Genomic DNA, 18,020 nt, shown 5'->3' with positions numbered 1-18,020 from the left:
AGGCAATGTAGGTATAATCATACCCATTTACCAGATGAGGAAACTGAGGCTCAGAGTGGGGGAGGAAACGTGTTCCATGACACAGAGCAGCACGGGGGCTGGGAACAGTGTTACTCCAAAGCCAGATGCAGACCCCAGCTGGCTCTCATTGACATCCCCAGGGGGTCGGGGGGAGGCCTGAGTCCTGGAGGGATGGGACGTGGGGGTTAAGAAGCACAGGAAATGACCATGGTGTACGTGGAGTCCTGCCTGTTGTGGGGAGGGGGCAGAAAGCTGGGAAGGCCAGAGGGCAGGATGGGTGTTGGCAAGGCTCCGGAGGATCAGTTTCCCCGTGGGGGCCAAGATCGCGGACCCATGTGCCCCAGGAAGCAGAGAACACAGCCGTGGTTCCGGCTTCTGTGGCCACACTTAGGACTGCCAGTGATGGCCTGGTCAGTGACCACCTCATGCCCTAGACAGAGGTGTCGGCCCCTTGCCCGAACCACCTGTGTGCCATGTCCCTCCTTGGCCTGCCTGGGTGCCCCATGCTCCACGGCACACGCCACTACTTTAAGGTCTTGCCCTTCTAGTCGTACCCATGGCTCCCTGTGGACCACAGCCTGTGGCTGTCCGTTTCCCCGGGCCGAGGTCAAAGGCTCTAGCTTTGGGGCAGACAACATCCTACTGCTGCCCTGGGGCTGCTTCCACTCCTGGGGTCCCAGAGGAACCTTCGCTGGCCGAAGCTGCTGCAGGTCTGCAGCGGGGTGTGAAGGGGTGTCAGCAGCTCACCCACAGCACAAAGAGGGAGGCTCTTCCAGAACCAGGTTCGGGGGGGTGGAGGGGGGCGGAGGCGGTCCCACCCAGGGGCCGTCCCCTCGCTCTGTACATACCTGGCTATCCAGTCCAAGCAAGAGAAGCATAATAAAAAAAAGGATGGACCAAAACGTGGGCAGCGGCATCATTGTCACAGCTTTCGGGTAGGCAATGAAGGCCAGGCCAGGACCTAATGGAAGAGAAGATGGGGAGGGGCAGAGGGGAGACGTCAGCGCCCGAGCCGCCCTGAGCCCCGGAGCCACACAAGACACTCGGGTCTGAGGCGGGTCTCCCAAGCCCCAGATGCAGGGTCCCGCCTGGGGGAAGAGGCCAGGCCTGTCTCACTGTGGGGTGGGACGCGCCGGGGCTCAGGCGGGGCCCCGTTTTAGCATCTGTCTCCTATGCAGCAGCACAGGTGGCCTCGTCACACGCCAGGTTCCGAGCGGACACCGGTTATGGGGTAGGAAATAGGACCGAGCCTGGGACTCAGTCTGCCGGCTTGGGAAAGGAGGACCTCCCCCCAGACCAGAGAATCACACCAACGTTTGCTGGAAGGAAGCAAAAACAGGGAGCGTCCTGACTACTAGAGTTATCTGACTACTCACGCCCTGTTTGCAAAGAAAAGCTTTCTACTGAAACACTAAATGAGTGGCCAGAAAAAAGAACACAGAACCACGCCCCGCGGGGCCGATGTCTCTTGCGGGTGCATCTGTGCACCCACTGGAGCACCGTCACAGCCAAGGCCCAAAGCTGGAGGGAGGCGAGTGCAGGGCAAGACCCCAGGCGGAGAGCACCCCAGGCTGCAGTCCAGTCCTCGGCCCACCACCTCCGCATCACGTCACCATACGCCCTCTCGGGGCCTCAGGCTCCCCACAGAAGTGAGGGGCAGGTTCCCATACGTGAACCCCAACGAGGCTTCTCCTGCTCAGATTCTTGGGTGCTGGTGCCATTTCCCTGGAAAAGGGCTCTGGTCTCTAGGGAGGGCCGTGACTATTTGGAGGCAGGAGCCCCACCGGCTCTGGGGGTGCCTCCAACTGGAAACGTCCCCTCTCGCCTCCAGTCGGCCTGAGAGAAGACACCGGGGGAAAGACGGAGTTGTAACCGAGACCTGTGGGTCCACCAGACGGTCGGGAGCCGCCAAAGAAAGGAGACAGGGAGGGCCTGGGCTGAAAAAAAATAGAGCAAAATCCACAACTCAAAAACAATTTTAAAAAAGGCAAGAAATGTGAAACGAGAAGGGCTGGAGGGCAGGATATTTGAAACAGGTATCAGGAACCAAATGAATGGTCTGAGAATGAAAAAAAAAACTTTGATATAAATTGGAGCCAGAAACCACATCGTACGGCGTTGACCACACGCGTGGTGGCGAGGGCGAGACCCTGTACAGCCAGAGTCCTCCCAACGTGAGGAAAGCCCAACGGTGACTGTGACCATGTCCTCGGAGGCGATGGTGGAAAAGCCCCGGAAGAGGTGGAAGGGTGCTCGTCCCAACCCCAAAGCCCCAGCTGGAGTAGTACCCGCATTTCCACCTGGCTGGGGTCCCCTGGGCCCCCCAGGTCAGCTCCGGCCCGACTGGTAGGCGGCACCGGGAGGAATCAATCCAGCCGCTGCGAGACAGATGTAAAATGGGGCCCTCACCCCACCTCTCCCCCGCCCGCCCGCTGGGCCCTGAAGCTTCTCAACGGCTGTTTCTGTATTTCAGTTTTGCCTTTTTCAAGCCAGCCTCCGGGGGAGGGTCTGAGCATCCTTCTCTGAAAGCACAGGAACTAGAGAGAGAAGTCGGGGAGACACGGCAGCCGCTGGAGCCCCTGGGGCAGCAGAGATGCCCCGCTCTACGCTTCATTTGCAATTTGCACTCCGTTCGGCTAAATAATTATCTTGTTCCAATGCACTTCGCTCAACATGGTGCTTGTTAAAAGCTTATTAGCGAAATAATCACCCTTGATGTGTCGGCTGTTCAGACATCACCGTGGGGAATAAATGACAAGGTCTTTGAAGTGGATGGGAATAAGAAACAACTTATCTTGACGATGAATACGTAATATAAAAGTATCTAGCTGTCCACAGAGAAGGATCTATTTCATATACTGACAGATCTATTGAAAGATCTATTTCACATATTTCATGATCTCCCACTGACAAATTCCCTCCATGCTCCTGGCGATTCCCCATCAATCAGAATTGGTTTGCAAGCCCTCAACTGGAAAAAAAAGCCATTTGCGAAGGAGATGTCAACTGTCTTCCCTTCGTCACTCTGCCGAAGTCCCACACGTGTGTGGCTATTTCACTTCTGGAAATACTTTGTGTCCTCAGTCTCTGGCCTGCCTCTGGGGGCTCTCAGGGAAGGAAAACTATGTCTGGAGGTCCGATCTGGGAGCGGGGGCAGTGGAGACAGCTGTGGGGCTGAGGCGTGGGCTCGTCAGGCCTGTCTTGCAGCACTGGGCGTGGGAGGAGGGGGCAGGGCAGTGAGCATCTTCACCGAGTAAGGGGGGAAGCGGGGCCTGCGGCTCTGAGAGGCCGGAGGAGCCCAGAGGTCGCATGTGTGCACGGTGGGATGGGGAGGCTGCAGGGGGATATCCTCGTGTCAGAGGGGCCTGTCCAGGAGACCCCAGCTCTGACCCTGACCAGCCCAAGCAAGGCCCTAGGTCTCAAGCCGTTGACCTCATCTGCCGTGGTGACATCTGAATGCAGGATGCTGGGGCACCCAACCCCCCAACACTAGGGTCCCTGGCTGGGGAACCAGGACACCAGCCCTTGTTTCCAACAAGGGCAAGGGTAGCGCCATATGGGGACTCCAGCTGTGCCTGACCCTGGTCTGTGATCCCTGGAATTAGGACCTCACGCTCTCCTCTGGGCCTGGGAGGGGCCTCAGCCCAGGGCCCTCACCTGCTTCCAAGTGGCCCCTGAGAGGTCGTGGGAAGTCAGGTGGTCAGGCTGTGAAACAGCAACAACCACCCTCCAAGTGACCTGGGCAGGATGGGAGGAGGCCGCAGAGGCCGGAAAGGCGGACCTTGGGGATGCTGGGAATAAGGTTCTCACTCCCACATCGAAGCCCCCGCAGCCACAGAGCTGGGGTCCAGGACTGGGAGCGCCCACGGGCACGTCTTAGAACTGGGACACCTGTGCTTCTGACGCTCTAGGATTCTAGCAGCTGAAGCCCTCACAATTCTCGGGTTCCAGAACCATCTCGCTGGAACCCCAGGATCCCAGCCTAAGACCCCAGGCTTTGAAGACTCTGATTCTAAGACTCTCTCTCCACTGGCAGGTGTCTTGCAGGAAGTGCCCCACCAACGGGGCCCACACCCCAGGGGGGTGATGGTGTCCCCAACAACCTTCCCCAAAACTGGACCTGTCACCGTCCCAGAGGGTGGCCTGCCACACCCCCTGTCCCTCCCCCACCTGGGCCTACGGTGGTGCCTGACACAGGGCAGAGACTCAGCAAATCAAGAAACAGCGGTGGAATGAATGAATGGGTTCGCTTAGAGGGGGCGTGCTGGGAGCAAAGTGCAAAATACAGAAACCAAAGCTGAGAAGGTGGTGATGGAATGCCGATTGGTGGCTGCCTTGGGCCTGAGTTAGGAAGTGGTTTCTGTTGCTGAAACCAGGAGTTTGCTGGAGGAGGACAGGGAGGGGGAAAGACCACATGAGAATAGCTGAATACTCCCCAACTTAACCAACCCCAATGTTTCTGCCGCCCCTTGGGCAAAATTGCAATTGGAAGTGTTTAAAATTTAGCTTTTATACTCTTTGATACTTGGGGGACGTCTTGGTGGGGGGGGGGTCCATTTCAGAAACCAGGCTCATCCCCCCCAACAAAGCCCCCTGGGGGGGGTCTGGCTTCATGCCTGCAGTACTCGGCTTACACACTAGGTGGCAGTGCCCACCACCACTGCCACCGATACCACCATACCTGACTCAGCCACATCAGCAATGTCCACCCCTTGCTCTTGTGCCATGAAGCCCAGGATGGAAAAAATTGCGAAGCCAGACACAAAACTGGTACCACTGTTCAGGCATCCCAGCAGCATACAGTCCCTATGTTACACATATGTCAGGGAGCAAGTTAATTCACAACACAAGGAAGCCACGCTCCCTACTTCTTCTCTTTTTTCTTTAAACATCATCATCATTTCTAAGGCCCACCAGGCCCGCTGGTGCGACACTTGCCTGTACGAGTTGTACTTGTACTTGTTGTAGCTCCCCAGCGAGGTCATGGCCCCCAGGCAGATGGCGTAGGAGAAGAATATTTGGGTCCCAGCATCGATCCATACCTGGGAAGGGTGCGGGGGGAGGGTGGCAAGGAGAGAGAAAAGGAGACTTTAGAGCCGGCTGCCTGGAGGAGGTGGCGCGGGTCCCTGGCCACCGGGCCCTGAGGACAGCGCCTCGAAGTATGCAGGCTCTTGATGCAATTAGAGCGTTTGCGCTGGAATCCAAGCTGCAAGGAATCCCAGAAGTCTAAGAAGCCCCCCAGTCACTCAGCATCAGGGTTAAGAGGCTGGCTTTTGAAGCAGAGGGACCTGGATTCCAAGTGTGGAATGATGTAAATATGACTCCTGGAGCCTCCGTTTTCACATCTGTAAAATGGGCTCCACTGCCCTGCCCCACAGCGCTATTTTGCAGGTTCAAAGAGTTAAGATCTAGCCCGGTGTCAGACACATGGTATGCCTGTAAGTCAAGGCTGCTACCATTATTGCACTTGTTATTGTCTGGGGCCCCCAAGTTGGAAGGGGGAGGAATTCCTGAATGGATTATACAGGCAAAGCTGTTCTTCAGAACCTTCATCAAGTGGCTCCTGACGGTCAGGAGAGCTGCCTCCCCAGCTGTCCTCTGACGATGGCCAAGCCCTTCCCACCTACCTCCTGCCCAGGGCGAGAGGACAGTGGGGAAGAGACCCGAAGCATCACAGGCCCTTGGAGGCAACCTAAAGGCTGAGGACCCTGGGGACAGAAGGTCCCCAGAACCCCAGATGGGCCAATAAACTCTTCAACTGCCTGCGGTCATGTGGGTGAGTGCCTGGAGGTGGACGTTTAGTATTTGCCCCCACCGCCCGACCTTCTAAGTGGTCACCAACTCTGAATTCCATCCTCAGACAAGGAAGCCCAACTCTCCCACCCCCACGATGCAGCCCTCAAGGCCCCTGTGGCAGAGGAGAACAGCTCATAGCGATTTCTCTCCCTTACCTGGCGCAATACCTAAAGAAGCTTTATAATTGGCCCGCCTCCGGAGTCCTCGACGTGAAAAGATACATGCAGCCGGGATGGCCCACGAGCACCGTGAACAACCCACCACAGCCCAGTGGAAAAGTATCAGGGCTGACGGCCCGGCTAGATCTGTGTGCCCAGAACCACGCACACTGCTTCAGCTTCCCTTCCCCACACCGGCCCTGGGTAGGAGGGGGGCCAGGCTGCCCTGCAGTACCTGTGGGTCCTCCAGGCGGCTGATGTCGGGGTACAGATAGAACTTGATGCCTGCGCCTGCACCGGGCAGCGTCAGTCCCCGGACCAACAGCACGAGGAGCATAGCGAACGGGAAAGTGGCGGTGAAGTAGACGACCTGCAAGGGACGAGAGCGATTAGGGGGCCTGCTGCTGTTAAATTCGAGCATCCTCTCCGAGGCAGGCATTCTGGAGCGGAGCTTGATATTTCCCTTGCTGGGTGACTCTGGGCATGCTGCTTACCTTCTCTGGGCCTCACGTGCCTCACCTGTAACCTGGGTATAATACAAGTACCTACCTCATAGATGTACTGAGATTCAATGAAAAAAAAATCTATAAATATTTACTAGGCCCGGGAAATACAGGGAACCAATCCCTGCCCTCATGGAACCGACATTCTAGCAGGTGAAGAAGGAAAATGCCCAATACGACAGTAAACTATTAAGTGTGTATGCCCAGTGGTTGGCCCACAGGACGTAGCACAGATCAGCTAACATTACAACCATTAGTATGACTCATGGTTCAGAACCAGGTAAGTGTAGGTTCAAATCCCCGCTCTGTCCCCTCACATGCTGTGTGAACTTGGGCATGATGGCCTCACGTGTAAAACGGAGTTAAGAGTAATAGAAGGCCCTCATTAAGGGATCAGGCAAGGATTCAATGGAATGATGCTCAAAACAGCGTGGTCAAAACAGCGCATGGTCAAAACAGCGCATGGCACTTAGGTGGCCGCTTAGGTAGGTGCTTGAGCAAGAAATGGGGCCTGTCGTTGGCCATGTGATTGTGCAGGAAGCAAACAGGAACTTCTGGAGAGGGGAAACGAGGATGGGGAAGGCCTCTACTTCCTTGGGGGTGCAGGAGGCCACAGCCTTCCCTGGGTCACGCAGCACGTCCCAGGCAGGCCTAGGTCAATCAAGGTGGGGACCAGAGATGACCCGGGCCAGGCCTTTCCATCTCCAAGGGCCCCGCCCTACTCTCTCTACTCCTCTTGTCCCGAAAGCACCAGCCTTCATACCTCCTGTAGCCTCAGTTCGTGGATGGATTTTCCCAACTTCTTCTTCAACACAAGAAGTTCCCAGGCAGGGTTTACACCTGAGAGGAGCTCGAAGATGCCTGGCTGAATGGACAGTGAAATCCTGCTATTTCAGCAGGGCACCGGCTGAGCCAGGCCTCCCCAGCACCAGCCCACTTCATGCTCACCACACCCCCAAATCGGTACGTTGGCTAACCTGCTGCTGGAGAAGGAACTGAGACTGGGCAGGGCTCCCAGACTTCTCCAAGCCACCACTGAGCTCAAGGCCTGCACCCAGCAGGCAGAAGGTCAGCCCCGAGCCAAGGCATGAGGCATCTTACTGCACGGTGCAGGACATGCAAAAGTCCGTGGTGACCAGTGGAAATGCTAAGACTAGCTCACAGAGCCCCTGACCCCCTCTGAGGGCCTTGAGGCCAGGGGCCCAGGGAGGGACCACTGCATGGCCAATGCACCCATTTTACAGGTGAGGAAACTGAGACCGAGAACAGGATGAAAGGCCCATGGCGTTGGGGGAGGGGGCAGTGCCAGAACACTGCCAGGCACTTCTGGACTCAGGCAGGTAACAGACACCGATGGGGGGGTGATAGAGCCCTGAACCTCACCTAGCTGCCATAATGGAGCCCAGTTCTCAGACAGCTGCCATCCCTTTGAGTAGAAACAACTAGCAGGGGGCTTTGGAAAAAGGAAAGAAGGAAGCTTTCAGGGCCTGTCCGGGCTCAGCTGCCTTCAGGCAATATCACCAGCCAGCATTTATTGAGTGCTTACTGTTGTACCTAGTGCTAATCCAAGCGCAGTGACTTCTACACTCACCTGGTCCGGCCCTAACCCCAACTTGAAAGCAAGGAAACTGAGGCCCAGAGAGTCTGTCCCCTGCCCACAGGTCACACAGCATTTAAGCAGCAGAGCAGGGCGGCCTAGAACCTCCTCCAGTGACAACAGCACAGCAGTAAAAAGCCCTTCAACGTCTGGCAGTTCATTCAATCCTCCCAAAGACCAGAGGGAAGCTGGACTCCCCAAGGGCTCTACGGCTCAGGTCAGAATTCAGGCTCAGTGACAAGCTTGCTGTGAGACCTTGGGCAAGTTACTGCCCCTCTCTGGGCTCCATTTCCCCACCTGCCAAGTTGGGGGGCTCAAACCGGCTGGGCTCTAAGGTTTCCTCCAGCTCTGCCAGCGGGAGGGGTGGAGTGGCTGAGAGGGTCAGCTGGGGTTGCACAGACTGGGGTCCGTATGCACCTCTGCACCCTCCCAGCGGGTGGCTTCCCCACTCACCCTAGCAGCAGGTCCTCCTGAGGACCCCAGGCTAAAAGGGCCACCCTCCTTCTGCCTCTGCCACACCCTCCCTGGACGCCCCTCTCCCCCGGGCCTCAGTTTCCCCAGCCACCTTACTGTCTTCTCCCGAGGCAGAGAGCCCTCCATTTCCCAGGGACCAGAAGGCAGACGTGGAGGGTGGAGGCAGGTCAGGAAGCCACGGAAGGGGTGAGAGAAGAAAGAAGACCAGCCCGCAGGCCGTTCCTCCCTTCCTGCCGACAGGCCCGCCGGCCCCTAGCTCAGGGCCCGGAGAACAATGGCTGCTGACAGCGGCAGGGCGGAGGGCGGAGGGCAGCTGCTTCAAAGCCTGAGGGCCCCCTGGGCTGGGCGGGTGTGCGGGCTGTGGCCAGAGGGCTTTGTGTCAGGGACACAGTACACCTCCCGGGGTGGGGGTGGCTTCCCTTGTTTCCACGTATTTAATTCGTTTCACAAGCACTTATATAGCGCTTGCTGTGTGCCGGGCGCTATGCCAGAGCTTTATGCGAGTTAACTCACAACTGGAAGAAGTAGGACTATTATCACCTGCATTTTCTAGATGAGGACACGGAGGCCCAGTGAGGTCACGTCAGCTGCTCGGGGGCCCAGGGCCAGTAGGTGGCAGAGGTGGGATGTGGTCCAGGCCAGCTGGCTTGTGTGTGTGTGTCCGCTGTCTTCCCCAAAGCCAGAACACGACAGCCCGCCTGGTTATGCCACCGAGCCGCCTCTTTGGAAAGACACCCTTATTTTGCAGAATTTGTCGCTGAGGACAAGCCCCTGGGAGCCATTCTCTCAACTTCTGCGTGACTCTCCGGGGATGCTCGTGGGAGATGCTGGTGCCAGCCGCCACCAATGGGCCTCTGGGGGGGGGGGCCCAGTAGGCCTTGCCACGGGATGTGGTATTTTTCCACTCTTGCTGGCAAACCTCCGTGGCTCCTCTGAGCCCTCGACCCAAAAGCCCTGTGGCCCAACTGCCCTGGAAACTTACAAGGACAACGCTTCCTCATTCCTTAGGGACGGTCGGGAGAGGGTGGCTGGCCAGGCAGGGGGGAGATGGGCTTGTTTCCTGCTGCCCTGAGCTTCCTTTGAGAAGAAGGCCTGGGCAGCGTGGGTCACTCATCCCAGAGACCTGAGGCCGAGGGTCTGGGACCAGCGCCTGGGCAGGTCCTGAGGGTCCTCTCAGCACTCCTGTTGGGGGGTGGGTACCGCTACTCATTTCACACAAGGGGAAACCGAGACTCAGAGGGGGAAAAGGACTGGCCCCCAGTCATGTAGGCTATAGGGGCAGAGCTGAAACCCCAAACCAGGTCTGGCTCTGCTGGCCGCCCCTGCCTGTTTCTAAGCACTGGACAGAAGAGCTGCCTTGGAGGCTGGTGATGGAGAGGCCAGCGCCTGTGCTCATGTCTGGGACCAAACTGCCATTTGGGTCCACAGAGCTGCACTTCCTGTGTGAGGATCTGGGCCTCTGTGTCACCTCCCTGGACCTTACGTGCTGGGACTCGCATCGGACACAACCGTCAGGCCAGCACAGGGCTGAGGGCGGAGAGCTGGCGACAGGCACTGAGGCTAGGAGCTGGGCTGCCCGAGTTCAAATCCCACCTGTGGGGCCACGACAACCTGTGTGGCCTTGGGCAAGTTCATTAACCTCTCTGCACCTCTGTTTCCGCATCTGTAAAATGGTCGTGAGAGCTACACATACCTCAGGCATCAGGAGATTAAATGAACTAACAAGTAATAATCAGCACTGAGAACAGTGCCTGGGACACACGTGCCACAGAGCATTTGCCGCCATTATCTCCATTTCTTGAATGAATGAAGCGGCAGCAAATTCGGGGCCAAGTGTCAGACCCTCAGAAGGCTGAATATTACGAAAAAGGGAACTGAGACCCAGAGAGGCGAAGTGATTGAACTCAGGACCCGGCGCTCCCTCCTTCCACCCCCTGCCACACCAGGATCAGCCCCTGGAGCGAGGCCCGTGGGCCCAGCCCCCACGGCGGCTGCGAGCCTGGTCTGTGGCCAGGGCTGGAAGTCCCGGCTGGCGATGGGCGGGTAGGCAGGCAGAGGGGCTTGAGGAAGTCCACTGAGCCTCACTGTGTTTGTCTTGGCTTCTCCCGGCTGGCCCAGGCCCTGCTATTGTTCTGGGAACCACACCCGCCCCTGGGGGCCTGGAGCCTCGTCTCTGGGGGCGGGCAGGGGGACCTCTAGCAAGTCACGTCCCTCAGCCCGCCCCCGATGCAGCCCTACACCCGCTTTGACTCTACTCTCCGGCCCCAGCAAGTGCCTCAAGCACTGCTCACCGTTCCTAGGGGACATCAGCTCCTCCATCAGACTGGGGGCTCCCCGAGGGTCTGGTCAATCACACCTCTGGACCTCTGCACGGCTCACCCTCACTTCCTTCAGATCCTTGCCTCGAAGTGCCCTTCTCGGAGAGCCTTGTCTGGCTAACCCCCTTGAAACTGCACCCGACACTCCTGTTTTCCTCCATAGCTCTTGTGGCCAACTGACTCCTGTATGGTTTACACCTTCCCCTTGCTGCAACCAACAAGTCTGTCAGTTCCTGGACAGCAGGGATTTTTGTCTGTTCTGTGCACCCCGGGCCCCATGCCCACGGCAGCGCCCGGCAGATGGCAGAGGCTCTAAGCACGCGTGCGTAAGCGTGTCTGCAGCACTGCTCGGGACCAGGGTCCACAGAGCTTCCTGATGGGCTCGCCTCCACGTGGGGAGCAGGGACTGGCGCTTACTGTACAGTCTGTGATGAGCACTGTGCCGGGTGCTGACACAGCTTGTTTTAACCCTCACCCATCTCTGGATGAGGAAACTGAAGCTCAGAGGGAGGGGCGACCTTGGACAAGTCATTAAGGAATCCCAGCCCTGTTCCCTCACTGTTTAAAGAGAGGTGGTAAGGAAACAGCTCGCACACAAGACGGTGGAGGACATGGAACAAGACTGGAGGACGTGCGTCCCAAGGAGCGGCGGGAATACGCCACGTCCCCTCTTCCTGCCTCTCGGGGTGGGTGATGTCAGCGGGGGTGTGCCCGTGCAGATTTCTGAAGCCTGGCCCGCTTCCTTTCCAGATTGGGTTTTAGGGTCGCAGGTGGCTCTATTCAGAGAAACAGGCGGAGGGCGTTGGCGCGCAGGCCTCTGTACTCATTCTGCCTCCACCACCGGGGACCCACCTCGTACCCGCCGTGTCCCTGAGTACTGTTGGGGTCTCTTCAGATCCATGACTTTGCCTAAGGGCCTCTTTGTCTGGGGTGAATGTGTACAGCAAAGGCCCCTTCTCCAAATGACTTCACCCACTGCCCATCGATGTCCCTCAAATGCCACCTTAACTTACTCTTTTGACCTTTGAGGGCCTTTTGATCTTAAAGAGATTTTCCCCCTATCGAGATGCAAATGACGGGGGTCTGGGGCATGATAGACAGGGGGCACGTAGGGCAGATCAGCCAACACCTTTGCTGTGGCTTAGTTAGTGCCCTGGGTTCACACCTGTGATCCCAACAGAACCCTCTGCACGGATTTCTGTCATCAGAAAAACTATGGTGTCATATCAGCCAGTGTCTTGGTTATCAGGTAACTGCGAACAGGTAACATTTTTGTTACGGGCTAACATTTTCATATTGACAATATACCGCTACACCTAAAACCCGAATTATAAGGTAACATTTTAATTTTCAGCTACCACCTTTGCTAATAGCTAACATCTTGGCCATCATGTAATATATTAAACAGTAGCAGATACTTTATTTACAACTAACACTTTGGTTGTGAGCGAACGACTTCATCATCAGTGAAAGCTTTCCTTAATAACTAACATCTTAGCTACCAGCTGAAATGCAAATCGTAAGATAATTCAGTTAATCTGATTTAGCAGCAAAAATCCCAGTTGGTGCTTCTCAAACCTCAGTGTGCATTTGGATTATCTGGGGAAAGTGTTCAAAGGCAGCTTCTGATTCTGTTGGTCTGGGGTCAGCCCACAGGTCTGCATTTCTAACGAGCCCCCAGGGGATGTTGAGGCTACAAGGGTGCATGTGGTCATAGAGAAGCTGGTAATTAACAATGCAATTACCAGCTAACTTATCAGTGGCATCTCCAAGGTTTGTTATCTGCTAACATTCACACTGCTGCCCACTCCCTGATGGGGAACCAGTGGTGTGTGGGAGCTTGTGCAGGCTCAGGAGAGCTGACAGCTCAATTTCAGGAATTTTTTTAGCTGGTCGTTGAACCATCAATAACTTGTAATTGGACCTGGTGGGAATATTTACACCATGAGGTGGGCAAACGCCACAGACCAGGGCTCTGTATTTGCTGGGAGGACTGGTTGATCAGGACCGGTTTCGAGCAGGAAGGCCTGGGGGCGCAGGAGACGGTTTCTGCGGAGGGCCGGTCTCCATGAGGCAGGGGAGGGACAGGAGCACAACTCACTTTGCCCGTGGACTTGACGCCCTTCCAGATGCAGAAGAAACAGACCAGCCAGACGAGGAGAAGGCAGAGAGCAAGGTCCCACTTCAGAGCGCCCAGTTCGTCGATTCCAGAAGACAAGCCCAGCACATTGCGCCTTCAAGCAAACAGAGCCACAAGTCAGACGGGGCCGGTCAGGGGCCCGAGAGAGCTAACGCCTGGATTCCAACAGGCTGGGGCTCAAATCCTGCCTCCAAGCTGTGGAATCCCATTGGTCTAGGGAAATAGTTAACACCTGTGTCACAGAGTCGTGGGAGAGGCCAACAAGGGTATAGCTTTGGACTCCTGAGTCAGGCGAACCCGGGTTCTACCCAGCCAGGCCTCGGGCAAGTTAAGTTAAACCCCTAAGCCTCAGTTTCCTCACCTGTGAATCGAGCGCTGATTCATGTGTGACTGATTCTCGGCAGACCCTTCCTCAGTGCCCACTGTGGGCCAAACACTGGGTTCCAACTGGGCTCCACCACGCAACCACTGACTTGGGGCTAGTTATCCAAACGCCCGACCTCAGTCTCCTCATCTCTAAAATGGGAACAACTACCCTCCCCCAACATTCTCTGTCCTGTCCCTCTTTTATTGTACTCGCCCCTGTTTCTTACCTGGATCTCTCACTAAAAGGTAAGCCTCAAGGGGGCCGAGTGTTTGTTCTATCTGTGGCTGTAGGACACCCACACACCTTTTTACAGGGTTAGGAGAAAGCCCACTCGAAGTATTAGCTACTGGCCTGGGATGCAGCCAGCAGTCGGTAAACCTCAGCGGTTCTTACTGTCGTGGCGCAGAGACCCCAGTGCAGCTCCGGACACCTACCTAAGCGGTGCCGTTTCCTCCCCTGCTCCCTGCCAGGCTTGTGAAGGGCTCAGGAGGAGGTGAGTGGACGGTCTGAAGGAGAAGCATCACGAGGGAGCCACCAACCCCGACCAGGATCACATGGCAGAGCCTGGCTCTTCGGAGTCCAGGAAATTTGCTGACCGAGGCAGACGCACGCAACACCTACTCAGACACACCCCCGAGGGGCAGGAGCCTTCTGAAGCCGGGTTGGGATGACGCAGGACGCTGGCAGCCGAGAGACCATGAGACCTAATGCCCAGAAAGTGTCCCCACAGTCCCAGAGCTCCGACTGCTGTGGCAGTGACCAAGGGCAGGCACGCCGAGCACAGGGACATCGGTCCACAGGGGCCACTGCCACCGAAGTCACAGGAGTCACAGGAGATGGGGGCTCGTGCTCCCTGGGGAGAAGCTGGGTTCCCTCTAATGAGTCAGCTCCCGGTTCGAGGGCCACAGTCTCAGGGACGAGAGGCAGGAGGGGCGTGCGACCTTGCCCTCAGTTTCCTCTTTTGTAAAACACGAATACTAGCTCCTGCCCCCAGACCATCCCCAGCTCTCAGTTAGTCTGTGGGACGATCCCCACGGTCAGGGCTCGGAAGGCCCACTGGCCCAGGACACTTTCTCATTGCTTTTTCCTTTTTTCCCAAAGAAGCTTCAACACGAGGACCTTGAATAAATCCAAGATTCCGACCTCAACTGGCATTCAAGTGAGGCCTTCTTCTGGTCACACCGACATCAAGGGGCTCCATCAACGAGCTTTTCTAATTTATCTCATCTGGTCCAAGGACTAGAAGTCACTTGCCCCATTTTACAGATGGGGAAAACTGAGGTTTGGAGAACCAATCATCCACGGACACACAGCCACCAGGTGGCAGAACTGCCACCCTACACCCGGGCTGTCTTGATCCCCAACGCCAGTGTTCTCTGGACTCCACTACCTTGCCCCTCTGGTTAATAGAGAAAACAGAGCCTAAACTTTGAAAGGAATCTCTCCAGGCCTTGCTTCAACAGGGGTCACTGGAGCCTCAGGGCAGGGGGCACCCTCACAAGGCAGGCTGTGGGCCAACCATATCCCGGCTGGGGCCCTGCCAAGCACGTGGGTTTGGCAGCTACAGCAGCTTTAGAACAAAAAGCCCTTCCCTGTGCAGCCTCCAGAGCTCGGCGCCTTCAATGAAAGCCCAGGGCCTGCTGGGCAGCAGCCAAGGACTCCTTGTGAATGGGCTGCGTCGGGTAGGCACCGCTCCACCGCCAGGCACACCATCCCGGTGCTTCCAGGGAGGCCTCCCATGATGCTCCGGACGACCAGCGTCCTTCTGTCTCCCAGGCCGTCCTCTCACACTGGACGTCGCCCTCAGGTGAGAGTCTGTCTTGCCTACCAGACTCTAGACACACCACGGCAGGCACACAGCAGGCACACAGCCAATGCCGAGGGGGTGCCCAGTCACAAGACGGCCTTTCCTTTTCTCCTTTAGGGCAAGTTGGCCAAGAGCTTGAAACCCCAGAGCCCCAATTCTGACCACACCCAGCCCGCGCTCAGGTCACTGGTGCCCTTCTGCGTTCTCCCACCACCGTGCTGGGCAAACCTGTGGTGCCCACTATGGACGGGAGTCTGCCACATGGCCTTGCTCTGGGCAGCTGACCAGCCACTGAGGCCACAAGAGGGAAACTGAGTCATGCACTTGCTTCTCCACTGCTGGTGGCAGTCCCCTTTGCGGTGCCCTCCTGCGACAGTTTAAGGCACGTTTTCTGTGACCCAGCGGTTCTATCCTAAGACTCTCCTACAGTTACATCTGCAGGTGTGGCCAACGACAGGGTCCACCCCCAGCGATTCATCTCCACTCTGTCGGAGGGAGCAAATGATTGGAAACCATCCAGATGGCCATGGGTCGGGGCCCAGCAGGCACTGAGCAGGCTCCTGGCGAAATGTTGCGCAGCCCTTAAGACCTCGGGACTCTCCCTGTGTGCTGATAAGGGGCGACGTCCCAGGGGCGAGATAAGCGAACAGAGAACAGTGCTGAGGCTGCCTTACTGTGCGGAAGGCGGGCACACGTGCTCAGATTCGCAGACTCCGGCAGGACACACAAGACAATGGTGCAGTCGCTGCCCCGGGGGATGCAGGGGTTGGGGGGGGGGTGCGGGGACTCACTTGGCAGTGAATATGTTTTTTTAAACTATTTGAATGTTTTCAACGTGCTCATATCACCTTTATAAAAATTACTTTAAATTCTTAAAAATGCTCGCATGGGGCCACGCAGACATTCTAGGAATGGAGTGAACTTGTCTCATCAAACAGCAGTTGTCATAACAGAGCCCACCGTAGGCTCGGGGCCAAAGTAACCGACATCCTTTCCAAAGTCATCTCAGGGATAGCCGAGGAGGCCGGAGACTGTGTGAGTCCCTCTGAACCCTTTCTTGAAGGGACCCAGTTTGAAGGACCCTTCCCTGTCGGGCCCGCACAGTCTCAGCCACAAGGCACAGACCAGGATCTGTTGACCCTTCTCCCTCTGGTGCATGGGAGTGCTCAGTACACTGTAGAGTACTGTGCCCCAGAGGGACTGCCATGGTGCGCTGCCCCTCACCAATGCCTCCTAACCTCGCCTGGAGGCTGCACAAGTTACCTCAAATCTGGCCACATCGCCCCAACATTGCCACCACCCCTGTCCAGGCCCCATTGCTCCCCAGGGCTGTTTCAGCAGCCTCCTCACTGGTCTTCCTGCCCCCACTCTCACCCCCAGTCTGTTCTGATTAAGACAGAATCTGGCAATACCCAAGTCAGGTGACACCCCACTTCTGCTCCACAACCCCCATGGCTCCCACCTACCTGCCCCATTCCTTTTTGCCTCCCTGAATAAGGTGACCAAATACTCTATCATTCAGAGACCCAGACATCTTAAAGAGCGAGGGTGGTGCCTATTAATAAGAGGCTGGGACCATAGGCATAAATGGGACCTGTCCAGGACAAGCTCCGTGTGTAGCGGTCCCATTTCAATGCTCATCCTCGTGGCCCCTTCCCCTCCTCCTTTAGCCACACTGGCTTCTGGAATGTTTCCTGAACAGGTCCAGCACGCTCCTGCCTCAGGACCTTTGAACTGGCTGTTCCCTTGGCCACTCATTACATGACATGCCACCCCACCACCTTCAGGTCTCTGTTCAAATGCCACTTCACCAGGGCAGCCTTTCCTGGCCACCCACTGTAAAAAGCATCCCTGGTCACTCTCCTTCCCCAGCCCTGGCTTTATTTTACATCACTTATCATCGCTTGTATATTACAATTGTACCTGTATCATCTGTTTAATGTCTGTCTGTCCTACTAGAATGTCATCTCCATGGAGGCAGGACCTGTGTCTCTCTTGACCACTGCTGGATTCAGAACAGTGCCTGGCACACAGTGAATGCTCAGTAGACAATAGTTGAGTAAATTAATTATACCCATTTGGTTGATGGGGAAACTGAGGCTCAGAGAGGTTCAGTAATTCATCTGAAATTACCCAGATTAAAAAAAAAAAAAAAAAGTCAACCCTAGGCCTGGTTCCTTTTTCTGATCCCACCCTGGGGAGCAGCCACCCATGCACCGGGTACCATGCTACCCTTCGAGAGGGGCCCCAGCATCCCAGGCTTCCCTGAATCTCTCACACAGAGAGGAGGAGACCTAGAGGTGAGCTGCATTCTTGTCCAAGAATAGTAATGATTCATTCCAGGGTGGGATCCAAAAAAGAATCGCCTGGACGTCTGTTGTGAGTCGGCCGCCCCGCTGCCGTCCAGCCGGCACTCAGAGATGTAAATACGTCCTCCGAGTGGGCCAAATCGTTTCCTTTTGACTGCCGGCCAGCCATTTATTGGCGATGGCTCTTCCCTGGAGACTGGCGGAGGCAACAATTATAAAAGAGCCCATCCGCCCCAAGCATGGGGCCGCACAGGGCTCTCTCCGCCGTCTCTCCCTTCCGATAGCTGCAGGGGAAGATTGGCTGAGCAGGGCTTGTTTGCAAATATGACTCATTTCTTTGATTCTAATAAAGTCTAATGATATGTGCTGAGCTCCCAGGGGGCTCTGGAGGAACCGGGGAGGAAGGCATGGCTCCAGGATGATGGAGGGCATTTAGCCAGATCTGGCCCCACCCGTCTTCCAGGGCTGGGGGCGAAGCAGGACCCTCGGGACTGAGGTGACCTCAGAGCAGGGGCGAGCAGGATGAGGCT

At 56.5% G+C, this 18,020-nt stretch overlaps 1 protein-coding gene across 1 annotated transcript in view; it reads right to left on the bottom strand.

The window, feature by feature from the left end:
• Positions 1-18,020, bottom strand: part of SLC6A6 (solute carrier family 6 member 6) — a 48,319-nt gene that overhangs the window by 11,469 nt on the left and 18,830 nt on the right. Inside the window, exons 5-9 of the mRNA XM_065886050.1 lie at positions 12,969-13,101; positions 6,211-6,345; positions 4,960-5,063; positions 4,703-4,827; positions 870-982 (exon numbers count right to left, since the gene is read on the bottom strand). Coding sequence (XP_065742122.1) covers positions 870-982; positions 4,703-4,827; positions 4,960-5,063; positions 6,211-6,345; positions 12,969-13,101 — 610 coding nt within the window. The remainder of the gene's footprint in view (positions 1-869; positions 983-4,702; positions 4,828-4,959; positions 5,064-6,210; positions 6,346-12,968; positions 13,102-18,020) is intronic.

The sequence above is a fragment of the Phocoena phocoena genome, chromosome 10 (assembly GCF_963924675.1).
Source record: "Phocoena phocoena chromosome 10, mPhoPho1.1, whole genome shotgun sequence".
Lineage (NCBI taxonomy): Eukaryota > Metazoa > Chordata > Mammalia > Artiodactyla > Phocoenidae > Phocoena > Phocoena phocoena.
The sequence above is the reverse complement of the archived record's forward strand: the minus strand, read 5'-3'. Positions and strand labels throughout refer to the sequence as shown.